The sequence below is a fragment of the Mus pahari genome, chromosome 3, assembly GCF_900095145.1.
Source record: "Mus pahari chromosome 3, PAHARI_EIJ_v1.1, whole genome shotgun sequence".
Taxonomy (NCBI): Eukaryota; Metazoa; Chordata; class Mammalia; order Rodentia; family Muridae; genus Mus; species Mus pahari.
The window spans coordinates 108,746,571-108,757,450 of NC_034592.1; the positions used below are offsets into that span (position 1 = coordinate 108,746,571).

A 10,880-nucleotide genomic window follows, 5' to 3' on the forward strand; every position below is an offset into this window, starting at 1 on the left:
CGAGAGAGGAGAGAGGGGAGAGGAGAGAAGGGAGTAGGAAGGAGAAGATAGAGGGAGGGGAGAGAAGTGGGGAGAGGGGAGAGGAGACTGGGGAGAGGGGCTGGAACTGCCCACTTCTCCCAGCCACTCCCCAGGTAGGAGAGCTACACTAGGCCAGAGAGAGAAAGTGAGAGAGAGAGAGAGAGAGAGAGAGAGAGAGAGAGAGAGAGAGAGAGGTGGAGAGGTAGAGGGAGAGGAAGAAGGCAGGAAGGGGGGATCGGAACAGAGAGGGAGAGGGAGAGGGAGAGGAAGGGGAGGGGGAAGGAGAGAGAACAGATGGAATAATGGCTTCCAAAAAGTTGGTTTCCAAACAAAAACGCCTCATCTCAATGAAAACAGACCAGCACTAACCTAAGTAGTTAGCCGTTAACACAATTCATCAAGAGAAGCTGTCTTCCCTTCAACATTGGTGGTCATGATAGATTCTACACATTCATCTACCATTCATGAAATCACACATACATAATAGGTAAAAAAGATATAGGACCCCATTCTTTAAATTTTCAGAAGAGAACAAAATAATGAAGATTCAATAGATAAAAATGAATTCTGCAATCAAAATGGTACTTCCTCCTCCCCTGTGGTGAGAAGAAAGGCTTTCTGGTTCCCCTCCCTCACTGAAGGGCAGCACTGTGCTCCTGGGAGAACAATGGCGGGTAACAGCTAGGGAAAACCCGACTTCCTGTGCCCAGCCTCCACTTCTCCATTATCTGGAATGCTGCCACAGTCACTATTCTTCTGTAGCCAAGTTCTTCCACATCTCAGTGAAGGCTACTTAAATACACCCTAAACTTGGAGAGTCCACATCGAAACTCACCACTTTGATTGGTAATTTGGTAATCTCATGCATTCAGGCCATTTCTCCATCTTTGGCAAACATCACATTTTTGAAATAGTAACGGGTAAATATTAAAGGCTCAAAATCCCTTGGGTGCTCCGCATCAGCACCTCCCACCATGGGAAGCAATTATTCTTTGCAGACAACCTTGGACCACTTTGTTCGAAGAAGAGTGTTTATTTTATTCATTGTTTCTCCAAAACAAATTAAACTCAGCAGCAATGTCTGAAGTGTTCCCTTCACATGCCACCAAGCCATACATCAACAATTTTAATCTGTAACATCTTCACCGAGCTAACAGTAAGGCCACAGAAGGCTACTATTACAAATTGTCTTTCATTGTTAGAAAGCCACTGGATATTTCTTAGCTCCAGGTCAATAATATATGTGCACAGGTTATAAAGGGAAACATTTAAACACAGACTCCAAAAGACGTCAAGATACAACACAATGGCCACACTGATTACACGCTGAGCGGGTCAAAGAACAGAAATACCGACAACCATAGCAACTGCCCTAGAGTTGCTTATCAAAATGTGCCTTTGGTATATTAGAAAACAACTGAATTTATGTCAACACTGAAAAATAAACAACTTCTCACATACTGCAGTGCTCTTTGTTTCAGTTCCATGAAGTTTGAGTGACACATGTCAATCACAATGATAATTAGCTTTGCCTTCCATCTTAGAATAAGATCTTTATACAATTTGGGAGAAGTGTGATCATTGCAATTTTGAAAAGCTCTGAGGCATTTTCTTTTGTTTTTACTTTTTTTTAAAGGCAAGATTCCTGCATATAGCCCTAGCTGTCCTAGAACTTGTTATGTAGACCAGGCTAGCCTTCACCTCACAGGAATCAGCCTACCTCTATCTCTCTGCTTCTTAAGTGCTGGGATTAAAAGCATGGGCTATCATCCCCAGCTGTGGAGAATTTCCAATTTCAGCTTTATATAACATAAACCTTTTAAGCTTCACTAAATAACACTATAAACTCACTATAGTGAGTAAGAGCACTCTCTATAGAAGTCAGAGTCACTGAGTTCAAGTCTCCAGCAGCCATATAAAAGATGGGCGTGATGGTGGATGGACACCTGTGACCCCAGCATTTCGTGGAAGAGACAGATAGATCTTGGGAACTCACTGGTCAGCCAGGCTGGCCAAAACAGAGAGCTTCATGCTCAGGGAGAGACCCTAACACCAATACACAAGGTGGAGAAGGAGAGATAGGGGAAATTGTCCCTTCGTATCTTGGTGCCCAGTCTGCCTATGTGTAAATTTGTAATCCTCTTCTGGACTCTGCATGTAGAACATGGGTGTGCACATGCAATATATAACATGCAGAGAGACAGATAAATTACTTTAAATACAACACTAAAATAAAAATTTAAACTAGAAATGATGAGGAAATGACTATGAATGTAGAGACAATATGATAAACGAAGCCAGCATCCATTAAGAACATTACGTATCTTCAAATAAGTCAATATTGTATTAACTAGGCAAAGCAGGCAAAATTTTTCTTTTAACTGATAGGAGCATGGAACAGTAAACTTGAAAATGGAAAATCCAGATTCAAATTAAAGTTTATTGATGCTCTTTGGCCTTAAGGTTATCCCTGGACATGTCTGAGCTTTGGCTTTTTGTAGGCAAGGGCAAGGACAGTTGTCCACACTTCCTGGGCTGCACACTGAGTACACAGTGCTGAGCCCAGCTACTTAGCAGACCCCTGCACTGAACAGTGGACTCCATCTGTGTTTGTCATTCCAGCTGCTGCCAGGGTCAGTGGCTTTTCTTGTGTGTTTTTTCATCCTAAATGTTTCCCTTTCTATGTGTGTTCTTGTGGGAAAGCATTTCTCGAACTTACAGGATCATGTGAAGTTCACGATTTCACCTTTATGGGAAATTGTCCCCTTTGTATCTTGGTGCCCACCTTTCTTCTGTGTAAGCTGACTATGAAACAGTGCATCCACTGCCAAGACCTGCTGAGGAGCCTCCAAGCCCAGGGCAGCCTGGAGACCTCCTCAGTGGCAGTTCGGAAGCCTGGTCAGCCAACGTCAGGAAGTAGCTGCACACACTCGATGACAATATAAACCAGTAACAGATTCGTCACCAGAATGCCTTTATACAAATCACTTAGAAAACACTTTACCTCTTTCACACTGGGGTCCAGTAAAGCCGTATGTGCAGGCACACCGATTTGGGGCCACGCACCTCCCTCCGTTGAGACAGCCACTTTCACAGACAGCTGCAAGATAAGGAGAGAAAGTCTCAGGATGCTGCACTTGGAATGATCCTCCCAGTGTTTGCTTTGGGCAGACACCCCATGGTTGCAGAGCACCATAGGCTGCTCCCTGAACAGGTGACTCTGTCTGTACCTGGGTTACGCTTACAGTCTCGTCTCAGTGTGTGCAGCCCCTGAGAAATGCTTTCAGCTCTGCATCTAAGATGCATGTTTCAAACTCACCTCACCAGACACAAACTGCATGTGAGCCAGTGGGCTCTTGCTTAGGACTGATGTGTAATTTTGAGAGGGCTTCCCTGAGGAGCAACAATGTTCATGCTGATAGCGCCATTAACTGCAAGTGACCAAATGTTAAGACTGGGATTCTGTTGAGGTTCACTGTGTGAAGCTGAGTCTCTGTCCTTCACCTATCTAAGGCGTTCTCTGGTTGGCTTTAATAAAAATCTGATGGCCAATTAGCTGGGCAGGAAGTGGAAGACAGGACTTCCTGGGAGGGAAAGGAACTCTGGGAAGAAGAAAAGAGAAAGGTCTTTCACCAGGAGACATGAGGGAAGACCAGAGTGACTCTTGACCTGGAAGGTATAGCTAGTCACATGGCTGGATAGGGCTAGACAGTCAGATTAACTTAGATGAGCTAGTTGAGAGTCTGCCCAGAAAAGGCCTAAGCTTTGAAATATTAAAAGGTCTCTGTGTGGTTACTTGGGGGAATTAGCTGGTCAAAGAATAACTGCCACCATATTAATTTCCAGCTGGGCTGCAGTGACTCCTCTTTCCAAGTTGGGTTGCACAAACCTCAATATTCTTGTCACATAATAGTGTGGGGATAATCACTGGGCATAATATAGATGCTGATTTATTTACAGTAGCATTTTCCATCATATACACACAACGGTAAAAAAAGAACATGAACAATAACATTTTATTAAGTAAGCATATGTGTAATAGAATTTAACACAACTGTGAGATAATAATTGACAAGAAAATACAAATAATAAAATATTAACTATAAAAGATCTATCTTGGACCTAGAAAGGAGTATTCAGATTATAGAATTATAGGTAGTTTTGTTTTACTAATAATGAATTTTCCAAGATTTTCTATAGTGTGAGTAGTTCATCCTACAGTAATGGAAGCTTATAAGATGAACAGCTATTCTAAGAAGCATGCAGGGACCAGGAGAGTGCAGACACAATCAATGGTGCTTGTGAGTGATCCAGCAAACTAGACATCCAGTCAACATGAGTGTAGCAGAGTCTGTCATGGGGAGCTGGAGATGCGCAGACACAATTAGTCAACACAAGGAAAATGTTTAGAAAGAGAGATGAGATTTGTTTTGAAATACTTCCTGAAAATTCAGGTAGAGACAGTCAGCAAATCAAGAGGCAAATGTCTGGAACTTAGGCTGAGATTTCTTTTTGAAGGGATGAAAATGCTCTAAAACTGGTTTATGGTGATACTTGCACAATCTGGTAGATGAGCTAACATTATGAAGCCCTACAGTGGAAAAGGATGGAGTGTGTAGTTTGTGAATTAAATAACTGTCAAATATTTTTTAAAAGAAGTATTTCATACCTGTAAGTCTAAGGTGTGAGGCAAGGCAGGTGGTAAAGGCAAACAAAAAGAACGTGAACCAAGCAAGTTACTATCAACCCCAGGGATGGAAGACTGGCACTAAATGTTGAGGTGATCTGTCCATCTGCAAGTGTCCCGAGGCATCTGCGAAAATGTGGCGCCCTGGGTTATCAAAGAAAATTCCCAGCACCTGTCTCATAATTCCATAGGTCTGCACGTGACCTGCATCTACCACATGGCATACTTACGCTGTCCGCAGTGAGTGCCGATGTACCCCTTCTGGCACAGACAGTGGTCATCGCTGCAGCTGCCCCCATTCATACAGCGGATGCTGCAGTGTTGGACTAGGGATAAAAAGAGAGGAAAGGTTTAGTGTGGCAGAGCTTGTGTGTGCAGATGGCAACATTTCACCTGACATGATTTGTGGCTATTTGATAAAAATAAAATAGTTCATTGAGATTCATATATCATGCAGTTAGCAGAAGGGTCCTAATTATCGAGGCTCATTATGTTATGTATAAAACCACTTACAGTACAATGTGGACTTTTTCTTGGCACTTGCTTTAATGGGACTAAATGACTTCCTTAATTTAGCAGAATTTACAGCCCAGTGTCATCTCTGCATTTATAACAATAAGAAAGGAGTGTCTGAGTGATGGCCCCAGGACAAGGTTGAGGTGGCAATGATTCCGATGAAAAGATTCAGAGTTCAAAGTATCCAGCCAGGGAAATGGTTGGAGTAATATGTTCTACCAATTTTTCTTCCGTTTTGATGGCAGGGTGAAAGGACATACTAGAAGCGTTACATAGCAACAATGTTTGATGGACACAGAGTTGAACTTAGAAAGCGCTGCTCATTTAAACTGTAACGTTAAATGAAAGACCAGCAGTATTTCAATTTCATTGTGTCACATTCTCACCTAGAGGAGTGTGCATTTCTAAATCCTAGACTATAGGTGGACACCATCAGACCTGAGACAGACAGTGACATGCTATGCAGTGACACACTATAAATGGAGTCTTAGAAATGTCTGGTAGACCCTCCTATGAGAGATATCGATAGTCACAGTTAGAACATGCTCTCTCCTCTAGCATGTACGCAATCTTGTGCTGATAGCATTTTCAAAAGGTCCAGCTGGTCTCTAGTTGCTAGAAGCAGTAACTACCCTACCTAGAGAAGACTAAAGGCTTGGCTAAGGGAATCCTGAGTCCTGTTGACACTTCTCGATATGAAGCCATAGTTGGACGCCAGAGTTTCGGCTTTTTTCTGGTGTGTCCTATGTGTGGGAGTCAATTCCCAGTGGAAATGGCTCAGTAGGGAACAGAGGTCTGTCCCGTCTATGCAGAAGCAGGAGCCAAGGGCTCTGATCACTTTTAAGCTGTCTTCATGGAATGCGCAAGCCAAGCCTTCCCCCCAGAGTACAAGAGAGTCCTCCCCACAGCCAGCCTCATCTGTGAGAGGTCCTCACAGCAGTGCTAAGAAAGGACTACTTGGCTATGTGAAAAAAAGGTCATTTGTCTAAAGAGCTACAAATATTCAGAGGTCAACCTAGCCTGACAGCCGAAAAATGAAAATTCAAACTCCTGTTCTTACTGTACCCTCTCAGACACAAAGAGTTGAAAGTGATCTGCCTTTTCAAGAATCTTGCTCTCTTCCTGGAATATCATAAAAGGCTCCATTTCTCTTGAGCCAAAAGAGCCCTGCACCTCAGCACTTAAAACCTCTTCAGTAGGGCCCTAAATACCCATCAGAACTCCCAGGACAGTCTCCTGGGCTGGAAACAGATCATTCAGTCCCCCGACAAATACATCTGAATACCTACTATGAGTCACTAAAAATGCTAGGTATTCTGAGGTGAGCTCCTTGTGGACCCCCTCCTAGCCTCTCCTGTTTCTTTGCCCCTAGCTCTCGGAACCCAAACTAAAGCTCTCATCAAATCCCACCAGTCTCCATCACCCTTTAAATGCCTCTCTGTTTCTTTGCTCCTCTCTGACGTCTGCTCTGTCTTCCCTCCCAAGCCAGATGGGAGATGATGAAGGTGAAACCCTGCACATCTGGTTTGATGAGCAGACTGGAAGAGTAACCCAGGTTAAGAAGCTGTCCCGTGTGTCCCAGATGCCTATATAGCTCTGAGAGGATAATTATTCGAACATTTTAACCTTTTTCCCTCCATCTACAAGAGCTAATAGCTCCCCCTGCTACAGACATCAAGCAAACCTTGCAGACAAACGGTTGCTTTAGGCTCCATTAAGGCCTCTAAGCCAAATGCTTTTTAACTCTAAAACAATCTACAAGTATAGAAAGGAAAAAAATACGCTTAAAGCTTTGGATACTATTCTAAGTGGGTCAGGAAATGGTGTACAATTGCTTTAAAACTCAGTGCTATGCTTAGTTCCATGCTATCTTAGAAAAACAGCAAGGACTGGGAAAGGGCAGGAAATGACGTCATCCTTCGAGCAAACTCAGTGCACAAACTGATTTCAATTAAAGTGGCTCATGCCAAGGCCTGATTTCCATTCCCACACGAGCAACAAAGCCGCTTAGCTACTCTGCGATTTCAAACAAAAAAAGGAAAGAGTGACCGCTGGCTTGCACAGTGACTTCCCAGGTACTTGTTCAAATTGAAAGTCAGGGCGAAATCTCCTTCCCAGGAAGAACAACTATGTGTACATTGAAACGTGACAGATCAAAAGCCTCCCTTGATACGGTTTCATTTCCTTAAACCCCCTCTTTCCAGCTGAAACTTCTCCAGGTTAAAAATATTCTTTCTCCTTTATAAAAAAACAAAACCACCCTGTGAGACTTGGAAGGCCAAAAGTCATTGTGAACCCAGTGGTCACGCTGCCCAGTGGACCTTGGGGTTATCGGCAGAAGGGAGTCCTCCATCACTGCTTTCATGGATGGGTCTTAGAGCTTAAGGGAAAAGTGTCCCTTTAATAGTGGGAGTAAGCCTGGCATGTGGCTTGTCTCTACAAACACTCAGCACTGGGTAGGCTGGGGCTGGAGTGTGGAAGTGTTGGCATACATTCAAGGCTAGCCTGGGCTACAGAGTAAATTCCCATAAGCTACAGACTGAGACTTCATCTCAAAAGTTATTCTAGAAGGTGGGTGCAAACTTAGTATCTCTGACAAGGCTTTGCCTTTGCCACCTAAGCTGGAAATCATTTAGAGGGACAAGACTCACAGACAGGTGTTCCTTTGGATTACATCCTGGTACCTAATCTAAATTTAGTCTCTAATTTAAACAGGAGTCCCAGATGTTTCATAATTAGCAGATAAGAGTTGGTCTAATGAAAGAAAAAAAAACTCTGAAAAATCAGAGTTCTACTCATACTCATAGGATGCAGTATCCATCAATGGATGTGCTAAAAACCCCATGTCACATGCCTAAACTCAACCTGTATTGAGATTTTTACCAGAAACAGAATACTAAGAGAGTCTAAGCAATCATTGTGCAAGTTGAAGCTGTCCTGTGCAGTCAGACCCTTAATGAAAAAGTCCCATTAAAGATGGCCAGAGGGCCTCTGATCATTTCACACCAGGATACACATCCTAGAAGTCACAGGCGCGGCCAACATTTACCTGCAGCCACAAAAGGTCCCAAATAAGCGTTGCATTCATTTCAGAACCGGTATCTTCAATCACTCCACAAACACCCACTGAAAACCTTCCATTGAGAAGGTAGCAGGAAGAGCTCAAAGCCTGTCTTTAGAAAGTGCGGTACAAACTCATTAAAATGACTAACTAGAAAGGAATGGCATGCATGCAGCACAGGAAGGGAAAGATGCAGGGCCAACATTTGGATCTCAACATCTCAACCATCACCCTCTAGGCAGGCTCAGCCCCCAGGGAGAGCACTGGGAAATTTTCAAATAAGCAACTGAATGTGTGTTTTAAATTCAGCACTGGGAAAAGCCCAAACAGAAAAATGAAACAGGCAGACCAATCTCTAGCCTCTACACCTGAGACAATGGTCCACTGAGGTGGCCTAAGTCAGTGCAAGACACAGACAGTTTTCATTTGGACCAATAATCCCCTTAGGTGCCTAAACATCTGTGGGTGTCTACAGTCTCACACAGCTTAAAACAGGACCAGAGCACCTTCAAAACATGGAAGCCACCTGAGCTGGGAGAGGTTCAGAAAAGTTTAGGTTGAATGGCATCTGTCATAGAGTTTCTGTAAAGTCTGTGTAGAGAGAAAACTAATTCAACAAGCGTAAAGGGTGGGTCTGGATGGCCTTTGGGTGCCCCCCCCCATCCATGTAAATGCTCCAGATCCCTAAAATGTGTTTTCTAGAGCCAAGCCTTTCTGAGAAGCTATGGCACAAGTCTCTCTTCCTCTGAGCCCTCTCACAACCCTGGCACATGGTTGTACCACGCTCTTAACCTTCCTTGGTCTTCCTACGGTCTTAGATCTATGCTGGAAGTAGAAGTGTCCCTAGACACAACTAGAATCGAATTAAACGGAAAATGACAAAGCTTGAAAAGGGTGAGCTTTTATGAGATAGGAGTGCTCCTCCATTTGATATGCAGGATTTAATATAATTCCTATCAAAATAGGCTGAGGCTGTGGACATATAGGTGTGATCAGCCCATGCTCCTATGGACAGGTGAAGGATTACTGAAACAATTCGGAAAGAAAGACCAAAGCAAGAATATGGATTTATTTTATCACATGAGGCTGTGTGATAATGGAGAAGGGACAGATCAATGGCATAGCAGAGAGCTCAGACTCGTGAAAGCATATCCCGGAGACTGTTGACAAACCACAAAGGTAAATCTTGTCAGTCAGACTTCTATCACTATGTCAAACACTTGACTAATCGATCTGCAGAGAGACAGGGGTCACGCTGGCTCGCACCTTTGGAGACTCCGTTTTACAGTTTCAGCCCCATTGTTTTGTGCCTACAAGGAGCACACACTGGCAGGAGTGTGTGCCAGGGTAAGATGACTCACCTCGGGGCAAGGCCACAAAGGGCAATTCCTTCCAGGACATCCAGAAACCTGAAGACCCTTCCCTGGGGAACGCTCATCGCTCCCACCATCTCATCGACCTTTACAAGACAAACCATGGCAAAACTAAATGCTTAAAGACAGAACTTTGGCTCCTTCTGAAGCAACTGGACACCTATAGGTAACAACTGACCTTAACCCCAACCTCATACTGAACACAAAATGTGTCTCCATAGAAACCACAGAAGTTGATGTAAAACTATAAACAGTTAGAGATGAGTTAGAGAGGCATCTCTGTGATCAAAGACGATGCAACACATTCTGGGGCTGGATGCCAGAAGCATGAACAAGCAGAGGAAAGGCTGATAGGCCACAGTGCACTGTCTTTAAAATCCTGCTTGGTGGAAGAGCCTGTTGATGCGGAGAAAGCAGACCATGGAGAAAGGCTTGCTCGGAAATGTCTGCAGATCACAGGTCAGTCAGAGCTAGGATAATAGTGTAAGTAGCTGTCCTCTGTAGGTGCCACCATTCCCGTGCTTAGGATTCAGGACTGTACAGAAATGGAGAAAGTGAGGTGTGCACAGGCATACATACACTACATTCTTGCTTTCTACTCTTCACTGTACATGGGATGTGACTTCCTGCTTCAAGATCCTGCCACGCTGACCCACCTTCAGTGATGAATTCTAGCCTGTGAGCCAGGTAACTCCCTTTTCTGGGATATTTTTACTACAGCAGTGGGGAAATAACTGAGACAGTCCCTTCCAAGGAGGACCAGGGGCCTGTTTACTCTGTTGTCATGTGAAAATATACAGAGAGTGACAGCTATGAATATGTACCCTTATATGAAAACTTCCAGGGTCCTGATTACAACTCCCAGTTTCTAAAACCATAAAATAAAGTTCCGTGATATTTAGTTATGGCAGCCTGAAACATTTTTCTTTTTTAAGATAATTTTAAAAATTGTACTTATGTGTATGTGCGTGGGTGCCTTAGGAGCCCAGAAGGTCTCAAATCACCTGGAGCTGGACTTACTGACAGCTGTGAGTCACTTGGCCAGAGCAGCAGGGAAAAGAACCTGGGTCCTCCTACAGAACAGCCAGAGTCCCAACCACTGAGCCAGGTCTCCAGCCCTCTAAATCACCTTTCTTTCTTTCTTTCTTTCTTTCTTTCTTTCTTTCTTTCTTTCTTTCTTTCTTTCTTTCTTTCTTTCTTTCTTCCTTCCTTCCTTCCTTCC

General features: G+C 43.7%; 1 protein-coding gene across 1 annotated transcript in view; it reads right to left on the bottom strand.

The window, feature by feature from the left end:
- The window catches only part of Fbn1 (fibrillin 1), a 216,561-nt gene that overhangs the window by 172,749 nt on the left and 32,932 nt on the right, over positions 1–10,880 (bottom strand). The window contains exons 5-6 of the mRNA XM_021193426.2: positions 4,939–5,034; positions 3,026–3,121 (exon numbers count right to left, since the gene is read on the bottom strand). Of these exons, the coding sequence (XP_021049085.1) occupies positions 3,026–3,121; positions 4,939–5,034 (192 nt within the window). The remainder of the gene's footprint in view (positions 1–3,025; positions 3,122–4,938; positions 5,035–10,880) is intronic.